Source organism: Coregonus lavaretus, assembly GCF_964263955.1.
Source record: "Coregonus lavaretus genome assembly, chromosome: 8".
Taxonomy (NCBI): Eukaryota; Metazoa; Chordata; class Actinopteri; order Salmoniformes; family Salmonidae; genus Coregonus; species Coregonus lavaretus.
Window position 1 is genome coordinate 42205075 of NC_139995.1, and position 21030 is coordinate 42226104.

Below are 21030 nucleotides of genomic sequence, written 5' to 3' on the forward strand. Positions count from 1 at the left end.
GAGCTGAGATTAGGAGCACATTCTTAAAGGGAGTGCTCCTAATCTCAGCTTGTTACCTGTATAAAAGACACCTGTCCACAGAAGCAATCAAAATCAGATTCCAAACTCTCCACCATGGCCAAGACCAAAGAGCTCTCCAAGGATGTCAGGGACAAGATTGTAGACCTACCCAAGGCTGGAATGGGCTACAAGACCATCGCCAAGCAGCTTGGTGAGAAGGTGACAACAGTTGGTGTGATTATTTGCAAATGGAAGAAACACTGTCAATCTCCCTCGGCCTGGGGCTCCATGCAAGATCTCACCTCGTGGAGTTGCAATGATCATGAGAACGGTGAGGAATCAGCCCAGAACTACACGGGAGGATCTTGTCAATGATCTCAAGGCAGCTTTGACCATAGTCACCAAGAAAACAATTGGTAACACACTATGCCGTGAAGGACTGAAATCCTGCAGCGCCCGCAAGGTCCCCCTGCTCAAGAAACCACATATACAGGCCCGTCTGAAGTTTGCCAATGAACATCTGAATGATTCAGAGGAGAACTGGGTGAAAGTGTTGTGGTCAGATGAGACCAAAATCGAGCTCTTTGGCATCAACTCAACTCGCCGTGTTTGGAGGAGGAGGAATGCTGCCTATGACCCCAAGAACACCATCCCCACCGTCAAACATGGAGGTGGAAACATTACGCTTTGGGGGTGTTTTTCTGCTAAGGGGACAGGACAACTTCACCACATCAAAGGGACGATGGACAGGGCCATGTACCGTCAAATCTTGGGTGAGAACCTCCTTCCCTAAGCCAGGGCATTGAAAATGGGTCGTGGATGGGTATTCTAGCATGACAATGACCCAAAACACACGGCCAAGGCAACAAAGGAGTGGCTCAAGAGGTCCAGGAGTGGCCTAGCCAGTCTCCCATAGAAAATCTGTGGAGGGAGCTGAAGGTTTGAGTTGCCAAACGTCAGCCTCGAAACCTTAATGACTTGGAGAAGATCTGCAAAGAGGAGTGGGACAAAATCCCTCCTGAGATGTGTGCAAACCTGGTGGCCAACTACAAGAAACGTCTGACCTCTGTGATTGCCAACAAGGGGTTTGCCACCAAGTACTAAGTCATGTTTTGCAGAGGGGTCAAATACTTATTTCCCTCATTAAAATGCAAATCAATTTATAAAATTTTTGAGATGCGTTTTTCTGGATTTTTTTGTTGTTATTCTGTCTCTCACTGTTCAAACAAACCTACCATTAAAATTATAGACTGATCATGTCTTTGTCATTGGGCAAACGTACAAAATCAGCAGGGGATCAAATACTTTTTTCCCTCACTCTATGACCTTCTTTGTAGGACCTATGTAGGATCTTCGTGTTACGCTTCTTTTTACCTTGAAGTTGATGAACATCTCCATTTGGAGGATCCCACTAGAGAGCAGATTAACTCATGCTTGTTGAACTGCATCCCTCCCTCCTCCCTCCCCCATGCATACTTCCCAAACTCCCTCAGATCAGCCATGACACGCAGCATGCTAGAGAGAGCCAACCATGAGAGAAGAAGAGGAAGAGGAGGAAAAGCAGGCATAAGTACAGGCAGGTGCTTAAGAACCCTTGTTGCCCAGGTAACGCTAAACAGCCAGCCAGAGATCACATTGGCCGCAAGCCATGTCAATCTAAAATCTGCACCAATCCCAGGCTGTATCAGTCAAAAGGCAGAGATCAGAAGCATTGCCTTTCAGAAGGGTTGAACCCCAAGCTCAGGGACATCTTACCTGTGACCCCCCCCCCCCCCCCCCCCCCGACAGCTGAAGTGCAAGCAGCGGTGAGCGAGAATGCGAATTAATGAGAAGCAGAGAACGTTTGATGATGGAGATTCATTCCAGGAAGAGCAGTATAAGCTTAATTCACCCCCTCACCCCACCCCCGGAAATGTACTCACATCTCCACTTAAAAATGAAAGCAAGTCTCTCCCACACCCCACAGTGCATCCATGTCAATATGGGCCGACTTCTTTGTTGGCTCAGTCAGTACACAAGATCCAAGGCTTGTGACAGACCGGAAATTATGTCTTGATTCGAGTTGAAAATGTGCCATCAGGGATTGGGTTCAAAGTTCAAACCTCAGAAAGATCAGGAAGTTGACACTGACTATGCTACAGGTGATCCTGACCTAGACTTTTATTAATTTCTTATTTTCATTTTAGATCAGCTATAATATTGCATCAACGTAATTGTCTGCATCACCTCCAATCCCCCATATATTTATTTGCAAATATATATATATATATATATATATATATATATATATATATATATATATATATATATATATATATATATACACACACACACACACACATATGTACATACATACACACACATACATACAGTTGAAGTCGGAAGTTTACATACACTCAGGATGGAGTCATTAAAACTAGTTTTTCAACCAATCCACACATTTCTTGTTAACAAACTATAGTTTTGGCAAGTCGGCATGACAAGTAATTTTTCCAACAATTGTTTACAGACAGATTATTTCACTTATAATTCACTGTATTACAATTCCAGTGGGTAAGAAGTTTACATACACTAAGTTGACTGTGCCTTTAAACAGCTTGGAAAATTCCAGAAAATGATGTCATGGCTTTAGAAGCTTCTGATAGGCTAATTGACATAATTTGAGTCAATTGGAGGAGTACCTGTGGATGTATTTCAAGGCCTACCTTCAAACTCAGTGCCTCTTTGCTTGACATCATGGGAAAATCAAAAGAAATCAGCCATGACCTCAGAAAATAAATTGTAGACCTCCACAAGTCTGGTTCATCCTTGGGAGCAATTTCCAAACGCCTGAAGGTACCACGTTCATCCTTACAAACAATAGTACGCAAGTATAAACACCATGGGACCACGCAGCCGTCATACCGCTCAGGAAGGAGACGCGTTCTGTCTCCTAGAGATGCACGTACTTTGGTGCGAAAAGTGTAAACCAATCCCAGAACAACAGCAAAGGACCTTGTGAAGATGCTGGAGGAAACAGGTACAAAAGTATCTATATCCACAGTAAAACGAGTCCTATTTCGACATAACCTGAAAGGCTGCTCAGCAAGGAAGAAGCCACTGCTCCAAAACCGCCATAAAAAAGCCAGACTACGGTTTGCAACTGCATATGGGGACAAAGATCGTACTTTTTGGAGAAATGTCCTCTGGTCTGATGAAACAAAAATAGAACTGTTTGGCCATAATGACCATCGTTATGTTTGGAGGAAAAAGGGGGATGTTTGCAAGCCGAAGAACACCATCCCAACCGTGAAGCACGGGGGTGGCAGCATCATGCTGTGGGGGTGCTTTGCTGCATGAGTGACTGGTGCACTTCACGAAATAGATGGCATCATGAGGAAGGAAAATTATGTGGATATATTGAAGCAACATCTCAAGACATCAGTCAGGAAGTTAAAGCTTGGTCGCAAATGGGTCTTCCAACTGGACAATGACCCCATGCATACTTCCAAAGTTGTGGCAAAATGGCTTAAGGACAACAAAGTCAAGGTATTGGAGTGGCCATCACAAAGCCCTGACCTCAATCCTATAGAACATTTGTGGGCAGAACTGAAAAAACGTGTGCAAGCAAGGAGGCATACAAACCTGACTCAGTTACATCAGCTCTGTCAGGAGGAATGGGCCAAAATTCACCCAACTTTTTGTGGGAAGCTTGTGGAAGGCTACCTGAAACATTTGACCCAAGTTAAACAATTTAAAGGCAATACTACCAAATACTAATTGAGTATGTAAACTATTGACCCACTGGGTTTGTGATGAAATAAATAAAAGCTTAAATAAATCATTCACTCTAATATTATTCTGACATTTCACATTCTTAAAATAAAGTGGTGATCCTAACTGACAGGGACTTTTTACTAGGATTAAATGTCAGGAATTGTGAAAAACTGAGTTTAAATGTATTTGGCTAAGGTGTATGTAAACTTCCGACTTCAAGTTGGAAGTTTACATAAACCTTAGCCAAATACATTTAAACTCAGTTGAAGTCCTTAACAGTTACATTTACATTTACATTTTAGTCATTTAGCAGACGCTCTTATCCAGAGCGACTTACAGGAGCAATTAGGGTTAAGTGCCTTGCTCAAGGGCACATTAACGTCATTTAGCAGACGCTCTTAGCCAGAGCGACTCACAAATTGGTGCGTTCACCCTATAGCCAGTGGGATAACCACTTTACAATTGGGGGGGGGGGGGGGGGGGGTAGAAGGATTCCTTTATCCTATCCCAGGTATTCCTTAAAGAGGTGGGGTTTCAAATGTCTCCGGAAGGTGGTGAGTGACTCCGCTGTCCTGGCGTCGTGAGGGAGCTTGTTCCACCATTGGGGTGCCAGAGCAGCGAACTGTTTTGACTGGGCTGAGCGGGAACTATGCTTCCGCAGAGGAAGGGGAGCCAGCAGGCCAGAGGTGGATGAGCGCAATGCCCTCGTTTGGGTGTAGGGACTGATCAGAGCCTGAAGGTACAGAGGTGCCGTTCCCCTCACTGCTCCATAGGCAAGCACCATGGTCTTGTAGCGGATGCGAGCTTCAACTGGAAGCCAGTGGAGTGTGCGGAGGAGGGGGGTGACGTGAGAGAACTTGGGAAGGTTGAACACCAGACGGGCTGCGGCATTCTGGATGAGTTGTAGGGGTTTAATGGCACAGGCAGGGAGGCCAGCCAACAGCGCGTTGCAGTAGTCCAGACGGGAGATGACAAGTGCCTGGATTAGGACCTGTGCCGCTTCCTGTGTAAGGCAGGGTCGTACTCTCCGAATGTTGTAGAGCATGAACCTGCAGGAGCGGGTCACCGCCTTGATGTTGGCGGAGAACGACAGGGTGTTGTCCAGGGTCACGCCTAGGCTCTTCGCACTCTGGGAGGAGGACACAGCGGAGTTGTCAACCGTGATGGCGAGATCATGGAACGGGCAGTCCTTCCCCGGGAGTTGGAAGGTTGAAGTCCTTGACTCAGTTTTTTACCTTGACTTTGTAGTCCTTAAGCCATTTTGCCACAACTTTGGAAGTATGCTTCCATTTGGAAGACCCATTTGTGACCAAGCTTTAACTTCCTGACTAATGTCTTGAGATGATGCTTCAATATATCCACATAATTTTCCTTCCTCATGGTGCCATCTATTCTGTGAAGTGCACCAGTCCCTCCTGCAGCAAAGTACCCCCACAGCATGATGCTGCCACCCCCGTGCTTCACGGTTGGGATGGTGTTCTTCGGCTTGCAAGCCTTCCCCCTTTTCCTTCAAATATAACGATGGTCATTATTGCCAAACAGTTCTATTTTTGTTTCATCAGACCAGAGGATATTTCTCCAAAAAGTACGATCTTTGTCCCCATGTGCAGTTGCAAACCGTAGTTTGGCTTTTTTTATGGCGGTATTGGAGCAGTGGCTTCTTCCTTGCTGAGTGGCCTTTCAGGTTATGACTATATAGGACTCGTTTTACTGTGGATATAGATACTTTTGTACCTGTTTCCTCACCAAACGCACCAAAGTACGTTCATCTCTAGGAGACAGAACGCGTCTCCTTCCTGAGCGGTATGACGGCTGCGTGGTCCCATGGTATTTATACTTGCGTAATATTGCTTGTACAGATGAACGTGGTACCTTCAGGCGTTTGGAAATTGCTCCCAAGGATGAACCAGATGTGTGTTCTACAAAATAAATTCTGTGGTCTTGGCTGATTTCTTTTGATTTTCCCATGATGTCAAGGAAAGAGGCACTGAGTTTGAAGGTAGGCCTTGAAATACATCCACAGGTACACCTCCAATTGACTCAAATGATGTCAATTATCCTATCAGAAGCTTCTAAAGCCATGACATAATTTTCTGGAATTTTCCAAGCTGTTTAAAGGTACCGTCAACTTAGTGTATGTGAACTTCTGACCCACTGGAATTGTGATACAGTGAATTATAAGTGAAATAATCTGTCTGTAAACAATTGTTGGAAAAATGACTTGTGTCATACACAAAGTAGATGTCCTAACCGACTTGCCAAAACTATAGTTTGTTAACAAGAAATTTGTGGAGTGGTTGAAAAACGAGTTTTAATGAATCCAACCTAAGTGTATGTAAACTTCCGACTTCAACTGTACATACATACACACATATAAATACATATATAAACACATACATATGCACATACATACATACATACAAACATATACATACATATATATACAGTGGGGGAAAAAAGTATTTAGTCAGCCACCAATTGTGCAAGTTCTCCCACTTAAAAAGATGAGAGAGGCCTGTAATCTTCATCATAGGTACACGTCAACTATGACAGACAAATTTTGATTTTCTTTTCCAGAAAATCACATTGTAGGATTTTTAATGAATTTATTTGCAAATTATGGTGGAAAATAAGTATTTGGTCACCTACAAACAAGCAAGATTTCTGGCTCTCACAGATCTGTAACTTCTTCTTTAAGAGGCTCCTCTGTCCTCCACTTGTTACCTGTATTAATGGCACCTGTTTGAACTTGTTATCAGTATAAAAGACACCTGTCCACAACCTCAAACAGTCACACTCCAAACTCCACTATGGCCAAGACCAAACAGCTGTCAAAGGACACCAGAAACAAAATTGTAGACCTGCACCAGGCTGGGAAGACTGAATCTGCAATAGGTAAGCAGCTTGGTTTGAAGAAATCAACTGTGGGAGCAATTATTAGGAAATGAAAGACATACAAGACCACTGATAATCTCCCTCGATCTGGGGCTCCACGCAAGATCTCACCCCGTGGGGTCAAAATGATCACAAGAACGGTGAGCAAAAATCCCAGAACCACACGGGGGGACCTAGTGAATGACCTGCAGAGAGCTGGGACCAAAGTAACAAAGCCTACCATCAGTAACACACTACGCCGCCAGGGACTCAAATCCTGCAGTGCCAGATGTGTCCCCCTGCTTAAGCCAGTACATGTCCAGGCCCATCTGAAGTTTGCTAGAGTGCATTTGGATGATCCAGAAGAGGATTGGGAGAATGTCATATGGTCAGATGAAACCAAAATAGAACTTTTTGGTAAAAACTCAACTCGTCGTGTTTGGAGGACAAAGAATGCTGAGTTGCATCCAAAGAACACCATACCTACTGTGAAGCATGGGGGTGGAAACATCATGCTTTGGGGCTGTTTTTCTGCAAAGGGACCAGGACGACTGATCCGTGTAAAGGAAAGAATGAATGGGGCCATGTATCGTGAGATTTTGAGTGAAAACCTCCTTCCATCAGCAAGGGCATTGAAGATGAAACGTGGCTGGGTCTTTCAGCATGACAATGATCCCAAACACACCGCCCGGGCAACGAAGGAGTGGCTTCGTAAGAAGCATTTCAAGGTCCTGGAGTGGCCTAGCCAGTCTCCAGATCTCAACCCCATAGAAAATCTTTGGAGGGAGTTGAAAGTCCGTGTTGCCCAGCGACAGCCCCAAAACATCACTGCTCTAGAGGAGATCTGCATGGAGGAATGGGCCAAAATACCAGCAACAGTGTGTGAAAACCTTGTGAAGACTTACAGAAAACGTTTGACCTGTGTCATTGCCTACAAAGGGTATATAACAAAGTATTGAGAAACTTTTGTTATTGACCAAATACTTATTTTCCACCATAATTTGCAAATAAATTCATAAAAAATCCTACAATGTGATTTTCTGGAGAAAAAAATTCTCATTTTGTCTGTCATAGTTGACGTGTACCTATGATGAAAATTACAGGCCTCTCTCATCTTTTTAAGTGGGAGAACTTGCACAATTGGTGGCTGACTAAATACTTTTTTCCCCCACTGTACATATCCTTTAAAAAATAAATATTTTCCTTTATTACTTTCTAACCCTACCACCCCTCCCTTAATTGGAGTAAACTAGTGAACAACAATGCTTAGGCCTCTACTTCCAGCGTATACATACTATTTACATTTTATAGACACAGTCTATTTTACAATAGTTCTATTTGGTTTGTTTTTACTCCTGTCCTTCCTCTACCCTCAACCTCTCCCATCTATTTCTGATGTCCATATCTTTCAAACTGTGCTCTTTCACAACAGTTCTAAATGTATAACCTATATACGTTTTATGGACACAGTATGTTTTACATTAGTTATCTTGTTGTTATTGGTTGTTATTAATCCCAACCTTCAGCTCCATTCAACCCCTTCCATCTATCTCTTAACACCACCCATATCGGATTTCTATTTGCCATATATTTTTCAACTGTGCTGTGATGCTTTGCAAAACTTCTGAACCTTTCTATTCTCATTGTTTCTACAGATTGTAAATTGTAAATAAACATTATTGCTAAAAGTATTATTATATTATTGATCGATTGACTATGACTTTTCAGGTCACCCAGTAGTGCTATCTGCAGGGTTAGCTCCAGGTAAATATTGCAATTCTTCAGCCATTCCTGGACCTGTGACCAAAAACTAGCTACATATGGACAGTACCAAAACAAATGATCTAACGATTCTGTCTCTTCGCAGCAAAATCTGCAGAGCTGGGAAGGTTGTATCCCCCATATAAATAACATTCTATTGGATACAATAATTTTTTATAATAATTTCAATTGAAAAATTATACGTTTTGAATCCGGCGTCGTTTTGCGTATCAGTTCATAAACCATGTGCCATGGAATCGGTACGTCAAAAATCTCTTCCCAACAATTTTGTAATCTATATGGCACGGCTATCAATTTTTTTGGTCCTTAAAAGAAACTGGTATACTTTTTTATTTATCACACTTTTCTTTAACCAATTATGGTCTTTAATGCAGGGCCGACAGACAAGTTCCTTACTTTTTCTCTTCCACTTTCCTCTTCCATTTTTGCGGTAATGCTGCAATTAGTTGGTTGTAATTTTGGGGAGAGCAGACATTTCCATATGTTTTTGTTAGCTGCATGTGCAACATAACTCCACTAGTCCTACCTATGATATAATTTCCGAAGATTATACCTTTTTTTTTTTTTTCTAAACATGTTTTTTTTGTATCAATTAGTATATTTGAGATTAACCACAATATTTGTTGTATTATTTGTTCTGTCGTTTCTGGTGGATGAAATTGAAATTGCAACCAACTTTCTATGGCTTGTTTTAGAAATAGTGATATTTGGGAGATTATTTCCTTTTCAAATAACTGAAAGAGAGAGGTTGAAATTTGAATAATGGGAAAAAGGCCATTCTTGAACATAGGGTGAGACATTCTTACTAATCTGCTAGAGAACCAGTTCGGATTTAAATATAACTTTTGTATGACTGTGTCACGGTTTCGGCCGAGGCTGCTCCTCCTCCTGGTTCGGGCAGGCTTCGGCGGTCGTCGTCCCCGGAGTACTAGCTGCCACCGATCTATGTTTCATGTTCGTTTGGTTTTGTCTTGATGTTGTACACCTGTGTCTTGTTAGTCCTCGTTAGTGTCCTATTTAGTTCTCGTTGGTTGTGTTTGTCTTTGTGTGTGTTTGCTCTTCTGTTTCGTGTTGGAGCTACTTATTTCCCTCCAGTGTTTTGGAGAGGTTCTTTTTGCACATGTTAGTGCGCCGTTTATTTGACGCCTGTGTGCGCCGTGTATTCGCCTTCGGGCTTATTGTGCTTATTTATTTTCGTGAATATTGCACTAAAGTCTTTTGGACTGAGCCTCTGCGTCCTGCGCCTGATTCATACACCACACCCACCTTCAGCACCCATTGACAGACGGAAGCCTTTAGTGAGAGGTCTAATGCTTTAATATTTAATAATTTCTGCCCTCCGAATTCATATTCATTATATAAATAGGCCCGTTTAATTTTGTCTGGCTTGCTGTTACAAATAAAATGGAATATTTTTTTCTCATATATTTTACTAATCTGTTCGCTAGGTGTAGGCAAGACCATAAGCAAATAGGTAAAATGGGATATTACTAAAGAGTTAATCAGGGAGATTTTTCCACAAATAGATAGGTATTTAACTTGCCATGGTAGCAAGATCTTATTTATTTTTGCTAACTTTCTATTAAAATGTATTGGAGTGAGATCATTTCTTTCATTTGGGATATGTATACCGAGTATATCCACATCACCATCAGACCATTTTATTGGTAAGCTACACAGTAATGTAAAAGTTGTATTTTTTAGTGATCCAATACGTAATATATTACACTTATTATAATTTGGTTGTAATCCAGAGAGGTTAGAAAAGTTATCTAGATCCTCTATGAGGCTGTGGAGGGATCCAAGTTGTGGATTTATGAGAATACATTAATCATCAGCGTACAATGACACCTTTGTTTTTAAGCCCTGGATTTCTAATCCCTTGATATTATTGTTGGATCTGATTTTAATAGCTAACATTTCGATGGCCATAATAAATAGATATGCCGATAGTGGACAACCTTGTTTTACTCCTCTTAACAGTTAAAAACCTAAAGAGAAATAGCCATTATGTACTATTTTACACCTAGGGTTACTATACATGATTTTTACCCATTTTATAAGAGATTCTCCAAAATTGAAATGTTCCAGGCATTTATATATAAACTCCAGTCGTACTTTATCAAAAGCCTTTTCAAAGTCTGCTATGAATACAAGGCCTGGTTTCCCAGATTTTTCATAGTGTTCTATTGTTTCCAGTACTTGCTTTATATTATCTCCAATGTATCGTCCATGTAAAAAACCTGTCTGATTAGGATGAATAATGTCCGACAATACCTTTTTAATTCTATGCGCTATACAGTTTGCTAGAATTTTTGCATCACAAGGGGCCTACAATTTTTTTAATGGACTGGATCTTTATATGTCCCACTTGTATCCTGTTTCAGTAATAATGAAATCAGACCTTGTCAAGTGTCTGATAATCTACCATTTACATAGGAGTGGTTAAAACATGCTAATAACGGTCCTCTGAGTATATCAAAAAAGGTTTGGTATACATCAACTGGTATGCCACCAGCCCTGGAGTTTTCCCGGACTTAAAGGGTTTAATTACATCAAGAAGTTCCTCCTCTGTCATTTCGCCTTCATATGAGTCTTTCTGTACGGCTGTTCATTTTACATTATCAATACAAAAATAAAATCCATACAATTAGCTTCGGTTAGAGGAGATGAATGAGACTGAAACGAAAACATATGCTTAAAGTACTTTGCTTCCTCCTTCAAAAAATAATTTGGTGAATCATGGGTGACTCCGTCATTTGTAACCAATTTCAGTAAATTATTTTTGGTAGCATTTCAATGTTGAAGATTAAACAAGGAATTTGGTGCATTTTTCGCCATATTCCATCCAGTTTTCTTTATTTTTTATAATATATTACACTTCATCTTTCTTGAATAAGTTCCTCCATTTCTTTTTGTTTTTCCTCTAACTTATTCTGAGCCTCTATGGTACATTTTTTTTTATTGCTATCTATCTGTTCTGTTAGACCTTCTATTTCCTTTGTTAGTATGGACTCTTTTAACCTAAATTGTTTTTGTTTTCGTGATGAGTACTGAATTGCATGGCCTCTAAAGGCACATTTAAATGTGTCCCATACAATAAGGGGATTTGCTGTACCTATGTTATGTCGGAAAAATTAAGTTATAAATTCCTCTGTCCTAGTTAAAAACAAGTTATCATCCAATAGGCTTTGATTCAATATCCAATATCCTCGCCCACGTGGAAATTCAGTAAGAGTAATTTATATGCCTATTATCTGATGGTCTGACCGCATTCTGTCCCTTATCAACACTTTTTAAACTTTTGGTGCTAACGAGAATGACATAAGAAAGAAGTCAAGATGACTAGCTTGATTGAGCCTCCGCCATGTATATCTCACTAGGTCAGGATATGTAAGCCTCCATATCCATGACCTTCACGATTTCCGTAAGTGCATGAGGGTGATACAGTACATCAGGACCACACACAACTAGGATAGAAATACAATTCCATTCATGTTCAACTTTGCTATATACAAGTGACTGAAAATAAAACTGAAGGTTGAGGCAGAGACATTAGTTCTTTCTAAACTCATTCCTTTACCTTTACAGTGCATTCGGAAAGTATTCAGACCCCTTCCCTTTTTACACTTTGTTACTTTACAGCCTTATTCTAAAATGGATTTTAAAATAATAATCCTCATCAATCTACACACAATACCCCATAATGACAAAGCGAAAACAGGTTTTTAGAATTTTTTGTACATTTATAAAAAAACAACAACAGAAAAAGTATTCAGACCCTTTGCTATGAGACTCGAAATTGAGCTCAGGTGCATCCTGTTTCCACTGATCATCTTTGAGATGTTTCTACAACTTGATTGGAGTCCACTTATGGTAAATTCAATTGATTGGACATGATTTGGAAAGGCACACACCTGTCTATATAAGGTCCCACAGTTGACAGTGCATTTCAGAGCAAAAACCAAGCCATGAGTCGAAGGAATTGTGCTTAGAGCTCCGAGACAGGATTGTGTCGAGGTACAGATCTGGGGAAGGGTACCAAAACATTTCTGCAGCATTGAGAATCCCCAAGAACACAGTGGCCACCATCATTCTTAAATGGAAGAAGTTTGGAACCACCAAGACTCATCCTAGAGCTGGCCGCCCGGCCAAACTGAGCAATTGGGGGAGAAGGGCCTTGGTCACGGAGGTGACCAAGAACCCAATGGTCACTCTGACAGAGCTCCAGAGTTCCTCTGTGGAGATGGGAGAACCTTCCAGAAGGACAATCATCTCTGCAGCACTCTACCAATCAGGCCTTTATGGTAGAGTGGCCAGACGGAAGCCACTCCTCAGTAAAAGGCACATGACAGTCTGCTTGGAGTTGCCAAAAGGCACCTGAAGGACTCTCAGACCATGAGAAACAAGATGCTCTGCTCTGATGAATCCAAGATTGAACTATTTGGCCTGAATGCCAAGTGTCACGTCTGGAGGAAACCTGGCACCATCCCTATGGCTAAAAATGGTGGTGGCGGCATCATGCTGAGGGGATGTTTTTCAGCGGCAGGGACTGGGAGACTAGTCAGAATCGAGGGAAAGATGAACGGAGCAAAGTACAGAGATCCTTGATGAAAACCTGCTCCAGAGCGCTCAGGACCTCAGACTGGGGCGACGGTTCACCTTCCAACAGGACAACGACCGTAAGCACACAGCCAAAACAACGCAGGAGTGGCTTCGAGACAAGTCTCTGAATGTCCTTGAGAGGCCCAGCCAGAGCCCTGACTTGAACCCGATCTAACATCTTTGGAGAGACCTGAAAAAAGCTGTGCAGTGACGCTCCCCATCCAACTTGACAGAGCTTGAGAGGATCTGCAGAGAAGAATGGGAGAAACTCCCCAAATACAGATGTGCCAAGAAAACTCAAAGCTGTAATCGCTGCCAAAGGTGCTTCAACAAATTACTGAGTAAAGGGTCTGAATACTTATGTAAATGTGATATTTCCGTTTTTTATTTTGAATAGATTTACAAAAAATGTTGCTTTGTCATTATGGGGTATTGTGTGTAGATTGATTTAATCCATTTTAGAATAAGGCTGTAACGTAACAAAATGTTGAAAAAGTGAAGGGGTCTGAATACTTTCTGAATGCACTGTAAGAGTGTTTTAACTGACCACATACTGTAGGTTCTATGATCAAGGTCAAATAGGACCCTGTGAGTTCTATGGGTTTGTTCAATCCCTGAAAGCACACAGCGACTCACCTATAGACCGAAAGATATAGTGACAGATAGAGAGACATCATAGACAGACAGACAGCTGGAGGACAGAGGGGAAGCCAGTGTTTGTTAGAGTGCAGTTCAGTCCAGTACAGAGAACTTTGTCTGATCACAGTACAAGGCTCTCTGTCAAGATGAATTGCTAATTTATTTAGATGACAATGTCAACCCTTATGGCTGTTTACTAATTGTTCTATTAAATAAATCTACTGATTGAAATTTTGAATAGCTTAGTTAGTAATGAATGTAATTGTTCGATGAGAACTCATACACATTCAAAAGTTGTTTCGCTCAGGGTTTTACCCTTGACAGACCTCAAAGTTACCCCCTAATTTGTTTTGTTTGTTTCCACACCTTTTTGAGAATAGAAAGTGCCTGGGTCTGTACTTCTGTCATCAGAAGGGGGGTAGAAACATATGATATGATCACCAGGCAAAGTAGTACGGAAATGCAAAGATGACATGGTCACTAATTTGAGCTGGTCACCATTGCTCAAAAATTGAGTGAGACAGAGTCGGAGAGGAGTAAGACAGATAGACAGACAGACGGGCTGTGCAATTCCCGTTACCTACACCTGAGTGGTCAGTACCTGAGCTGAAAAAGTATTCTGTTAACACCCAGGGAGAGACAGACAGAGAGGAGGGAGAGGGAGAGGGAGAGGGAGAGGGAGAGGGAGAGGGAGAGGGAGAGGGAGAGGGAGTCAGGTGAGAGAGAGGGGGAGACAGGGGAGGGGGAGACAGGTGAGAGAGAGGGGGAGGGGGAGGAGGGGGACACAGGTGAGAGAGGGGGGAGACAGGTGAGAGAGAGGGGAAGACAGGTGAGAGAGAGGGAGCGACAGGTGAGAGAGTGGGGGAGACAGGTGAGAGAGAGGGGGAGACAGGGGAGGGGGAGGGGGAGACAGACAGAGAAGAGGGGAAGAAAAGTGAGAGACAGCAAGTGGAGGAGGGAAAACAAGAGCGGAAATCGGAGAGGCTGAGAGAGAAAGACACAGCGTTAAAAGACACTATAGAGGGTCAGCCAGTGGAGAGGAAGAGAGACAAAGAGAGAGAAAATAACATTCTGACAAAAGAGCACAACGACAGACAGACAGACAGACAGGAGACATGCCAAGAAGGAGAACACTGGGTGATTCTGCACTCAGGGAGACTGACTGACCTATTGATCGCTACTAACACCAGTGTGTGTGTGTGTGTGTGTGTGTGTGTGATGTGCGTTCATGCACATCACAAACATCTAACCCAGTCCCCAGAAAGAGCTAAGACTAACTCAGAAATCCCACCTTCTTTTTTTTAAATCACACTTTTTTTGTGTCTACATAGTATAGATGGTTTCATTTTTGGATTCAGTCTTTGTGAAGTTTGTCACTCTAAACTCACAGTGAATTAACGATCATCTGTATAGATACATTCTGGTTATCTGTTTGATTGCTCCTCTACAATGACCCCCAAATCTTTCATTACCCAGCATACTACATCACTGAAGAAGAAAAACAAACACATATGTGCCCCATGACCATGCAAGCTGGTGACTTACTGCATATCAGCCTTAAACAACTTACCTGTAAAATCACAGTAAACGTCCCCCACGAATGATGCAGCGCCCCCCTTGGGCCAAGTGAGATATCGCGTGTGACTAACACATTTCAGTTCATTACTATAGCTCCCGCCTTGGGCCAATCAGTGTCATTTTGTAAATGCCGAATCTCTATGGCAAGACACATCCTTGAGGCCCAGTGCTGTCTGAGATATCGCGTGTGACTAAGGTACAAACGCACATACTGACAGACGGAGACAGATCCACAGTCCCCTCCCCGATTTCATCGTTGGGGACAACAATGTGTCTACATATGTGAGTGTGTGTAATAGCAAAAAGGTCTGAGTTGAGTATGTTTGTGTGTCTGTGTGTGTGTGTGTGAGCCAGAGTGTGTGTATGTGCATGCAGTGCCGAGGCGACTTACCTTCGTTGGTGAAGTGAGGAGACTCCTCAGCGTAGACCTCCCCTGCTCCCACCTGTGTGAGGGCTGCCAGGTAGAACTTGTAGCGGATAGCTCGGTCTGGCAAGCGGAGTCTGTAGGCTGTCACGTTAGGGAGGAAACTCTCCATCTGCATACGGCCCACACGTGACCCGTTCACTACAGGGACACACACACAACACAACATACACAGACAGCTAGTCAGCTAATGCAGTGTGTCATCTATCGACATAACCTTATGTTAAAAAGAGATGATGGAATCTCTGTTATGAGCTTAGATTTGTATCATTATTAGAAAGACCTTTCTGACCTGCTAACAAAACTTATTGTTCAGTGTATACCACTGTGTCCAGAACTGATCACCTGTCATCTATCCAATCAGAAGTGCTCACCTCACTGTCATTTGACTGTGTAACCAATCAGAAGTCCTCACTTGTCTGGTACTTTACTGTTTATCCAATCAGAAGGGCTCACCTGCTTGATAGTTGAGTGTGTATCCAATCAGAATGCCGTTAGGCTCCAGGGGTTTGTCCCACTCCAGGTGGATAGAGTCTGGACTCCTCTGGACGATCTTAAAGAACTGAGGAAGGTCTGGCACTACACACACAGGAGAGAGAGAGAGAGAGAGAGAGAGAGAGAGAGAGAGAGAGAGAGAGAGCAAGCAAGAGAGAGAGAGAGAGAGAGAGAGAGAGAGAGAGAGAGAGAGAGAGAGCGAGAGAGAAAGAGAGAGTGAGAGAGAGAGAGAGAGAGAGAGAGAGAGAGAGAGAGAGAGAGAGAGGGGGGAGAGAGAGCGAGACAGAGAGAGAGAGCGAGAGAGAGAGAGGGGGGAGAGGAGAGAGAGAGAGAGAGAAAGAGAGAGAGAGAGAGAGAAACAGAGAGAGAGAGAGAGAGGGGGGGGGAGAGAGCGAGACAGAGAGAGAGAGAGCGAGAGAGAGAGAGGGAGAGAGAGAGAGGAGAGAGAGAGAGAGAGAGAGAGAGAGGGGAAGTGATGGAGGGTGTGAGAGAGACAAAGAGGGAGAGAGTTGAAGGGTGTAGGAGCGAGTCTGCTACAATGTAAAAACACAATTCATTTGTCTGATGCCCTCTATGATAGTTGGAGTTGTCCTTCCCTCTCCAAGTCTCACCTCCTTCCTTGGTATGGAACTCCACATGGTTGCTAGGCGGCCCCTCATAACGACTGTTGGCGACCACCATAAATATGCGGTAGTGACTGTATGGCTGTAGGTCTGACAGTACGCCTGTAGGCTGGGCCACGGTAGTGTAGAACCCTTTAGTCTTCTTCTCTTTATTCACATGCAGACCCTTCACCATGCTGCCCTCACGCCAGTAGTACAGCTGGGAGAGAGGGCCACACACACTGTCATCACAGGGTGTGTGTGTGTGTGTGTGTCTGTGTGTGTGCATGTCTGTAGTCAGGAGGTCCTGTTCTCACCCTGTACTCCTTGAACTCTCCCAGTACAGTGCTGGGGTCTACCGGGGTCCAGTGGACGTTGACCTTGGTGCTGTCAATCTTAGACACATGCAGGTCCGTGGGAGGGGCTGTAGGCTCTGGGGGAAAACACACAGGTAGGAGACCATCAGCATGATGAGAGAACATGATGAGTGTGTGAGTGAGTGAGTGTATGAGTGAGTGAGTGAGTGAGTGAGTGAGTGAGTGAGTGAGTGAGTGAGTGAGTGAGTGAGTGAGTGAGTGAGTGAGTGAGTGAGTGAGTGAGTGAGTGAGTGAGTGAGTGAGTGAGTGAGTGAGTGAGTGAGTGAGTGAGTGAGTGAGTGAGTGAGTGAGTGAGATATATATAGAGATAGATAGATAGATAGATAGATAGATAGATAGATAGATAGATAGATAGATAGATAGATAGATAGATAGATAGATAGATAGATAGATAGATAGATAGATAGATAGATAGATAGATAGATAGATAGATAGATAGATAGATAGATAGATAGATAGATAGATAGATAGATAGATAGATAGATAGATAGATAGATAGAGAATGTGCGAGAGAGAAAGAGAGAGAAGAGAGCAAACATTTGGGAAAAAATATTATGAATAGAAAATAAACATTGCTTCACTTGTATATAGGTTTGTGAGTGTACGTACTGTCCTCCCCAGAATATCCTATGATGATGTTAGACTCAGGTCCTGGTCCAAAGTCATTCCTGGCCTGCAGTTTGATCTCATAGGGAACGTAGGTCTCTGTGTCATGGACAATGTGCTTCGCCCCCACCGTAGTCACATTACTCCATTCCTCCCCCGTATCCTTCCGCCTCCACCCTACCAAGTAGTGCAGGTTAGGGCCGTTTCGCTCTGTGTCCAACAAGGGCTGGAGAGCACAAAAAGACAAACACACAGTAGTGTAATAATTATTTGGACTAGCTGAAACAACATTGTCTTTGAGGGTATCATGACTGTTTATGAAGGGTAAAGGCTGAAACAACCAGCTCTCTCTCTCTCTCTCTCTCTGGTCGCCGTAGGAGAGAAGGTAGGATATGAGAATGTTGCTTATGCATCACGGATGAATAAAGCGGTGGTGGTATTTCTTAAAGAAGAGCGCCTTGTTGATCGTATGGTTGAGCATGGCGTACTTCTTAAAGGAATGTTTATTCAAGTTACGCCGCTTTTTTCTCCGTCAACAAGGGTAACGATTTCAAATGTACCGCCGTTCATTCCAAATGAGCTATTGGAGCGCGAGTTATTGCACTTTGGGAAGTTTGCAAGTTCAATTAAGGTTGTCCCATTGGGTTGCAAACACCCGGCGTTGAAACAGGTAATGTCGTTTCGGCGACAGGTGTTTATGTTTTTGGACTCACCGGAGCAGACTTTGGAGTTATCGTTTAAAGTCAAGTATGACAATAGACTGTATATGGCTTATGCTAGTACGGGTAGTCAACGGTGTTTTGAGTGTGGGGATGTTGGTCATAAGCGACATGCTTGCCCGAAAAGGGAGAAGGCAGAGTCAGGGGCGCAGGTGGTCCTCGTAACGCCTGGGCCCACTGATGTAGGAAGAGGTGGGCTGAGAGTGGTAGAGCAGCCACACGCATCTGTTGCTGAGGAACAAGTTGTCCGTGTTGAGGGCACAGAGGTGCAACTTGTACCAGAGGGAAATGTTATGCAGCAGAAAAAAATGGTTGTAGAAGGTAAGGATGGATCTGAAGGGCCATTTCCTCAGACTGGTGAGGAGGTGCCCAGTACGAGTGCTGTGGTACAGGAGGGGGTACATGTGGAGCTAATCTCCCAGATAGTGGAGGAGATGCCCACTACAAGTAATGGGTTACAGGAGAGGGTTCATGTGGAGCTAATCTCCCAGGTAGTGGAGGAGATGCCCACTATGAGTGCTGGGGTACAGGAGGGGGGGGGTTCATGTGGAGCTAGGTTCCCAGGTAGTGGAGGAGATGCCCACTACGAGTAATGGGGTTCAGGTGGGGCTAGTCTCCCAGGTAGTGGAGGAGATGCCTGGTACGAGTGATGGGGTGCAAGTGGGGAGTGTTGAAAGGGATGTGGTAGAGGGGAGTCAGTGGTCTGTGGCCTCAGTTGAGGAGGATCAGGAGAAGGATATGGATATCTCTCTTGATACGATATCAGCTGGTGAGGACTCAATTTACGATCTAGAGGAGGTAAATGGGTTTCTGGATCAACTTTTGATGTTGATAAGTTTGTGAGGTCAGCTGTGATGTTACAGAAGACGGTGGGGTTAGACCAGTTGAGTGAGAAGAAGCGGTTTCGCTTGAGGAAATTTGTTACTGCTGTTGCAGCAGCAAAAGGTGGTGGGAAACGTGGTCAGGTTAAGAGAAAATTTTAATAATGATGATGATTATGCCTCATAGGGTGCTCTATTCTCTTTGTCTGGTTTCTCTGTGGTATCTTCTGCTTTTCCTTTTTCTTTTCTATATGGAGGTACTAAGGGTAGGTTCTCTCAATATTAATGGAGGAAGGGACAGGAATAAGAGGGCTTGGGTATTAGAAGTAATAAAACAGAAAACGCTTAATGTAGTTTTCCTACAGGAGACACATAGTGATGAGGAAAATGAGGTTGACTGGGGTATGTGGTGGGAGGGGCAGCATATACTCAGTCATGGTACTAATTTCAGTGCTGGGGTGGCAATCTTGTTTTCTTCAGGCTTAGGGGTGACTGTGGTATCTACAACAGAGATTGTCAAGGGTCGGGTTTTATTGGTCAAGGTGGATGTTATGTTTTTTTTTTTTTTTTTTTTTTTATGTTTATGCTCCTAATGAGGGTACAGAGCGTATTGTTGGTTTTGATAAAATAAAGGAAACCTTAAGACAGTCTGACCAAGAGGGGTGTATGGTTTTAGGGGGGGACTGGAACTGTACAGTGGATTTTACTGTTGATCGCACCGCTGAAGAACCTCACCTGCGGTCAGCAATTTGTCTGTCTGGTCTATTAACCTAGTTTGAGCTTTCTGATGTGTGGAGAGTAAGGAATGCAAAAGTTAGGCAGTACACATGGCTAAAAGTTAATGAAGGTCATGTCAGTGCAGCAAGGTTAGACAGGTTGTATGTATCTGAGCAATACTGTAGTAGGGTTGGAAGGTGTGACATTACTCCTGTGGGTTTCTCTGATCACTGTTGATATTCACTTGTCCTGTCCACGAAGGTCATCATCTTATTGGTATTTTAATGTTAAATTGTTACATGATGTCATGTTTTGTGAAAGGTTTTTGTTGTTTTGGGAAAAATTGAGGGTTACAAAAGGGAATTTTGAGTCCTTGAGACAATGGTGGGAGGTTGGGAAGGCCCAAATACGATTATTTTGTCAACAGTATACTGCTCTGTCTCGAATTGAAGTTAAAGAGACTATCAGGGCCCTTGAACAGGACATTAAATCTATTGAATTGAAGTTGCTCACTCAGAATGACCCCGGACTAGTCATGAACTTACAGGACAAGAAACATGAATTGAGGTCGTTTCTGCATGAAAGAGTGAAGGGTGCCTTGATTAGGTCTCGTTTCGCTTCCCTCAAGGATATGGATGCTCCTAGTGCTTTTTTTTTTAACCTAGGACAGTCGACATTGCAACGTAAACAGATGGTCTGCCTTCGTCTCCCTGATGGGAAGGTGACCACGGATGACAGTGAAATGCGTCAACATGCCGTGGATTTCTATTCTGCCCTCTATAAGGCGGAGGATTGTGACTCTCTGTGTACTGAACAGTTGTTACACGGTCTTCCTCAATTGGGACCTGAGCAAAGAGTCGCATTGGACTCTGACATTACACTGCAAGAGCTGTCCACAGCAGTTATGCAGCTCTCAACAGGCCGAGCCCCTGGCATTGATGGTTTACCATCTGAGTTTTATAAGCACTTTTGGGGGTCTATTGGGGAGGATTTTTATGAAGTGGTGTGTGAATCTTTTCATGAGGGCTCTCTTCC

The 21030-nt window shown here is 43.2% G+C and overlaps 1 protein-coding gene across 1 annotated transcript in view; it reads right to left on the minus strand.

Annotated features, from left to right (window-relative positions):
- LOC311134352 (neurofascin-like) overlaps positions 1-21030 on the minus strand; it is a 118431-nt gene that overhangs the window by 29740 nt on the left and 67661 nt on the right. The window contains exons 20-24 of the mRNA XM_084168001.1: positions 17742-17964; positions 17073-17188; positions 16765-16975; positions 16115-16237; positions 15626-15799 (exon numbers count right to left, since the gene is read on the minus strand). Of these exons, the coding sequence (XP_084024127.1) occupies positions 15626-15799; positions 16115-16237; positions 16765-16975; positions 17073-17188; positions 17742-17964 (847 nt within the window). The remainder of the gene's footprint in view (positions 1-15625; positions 15800-16114; positions 16238-16764; positions 16976-17072; positions 17189-17741; positions 17965-21030) is intronic.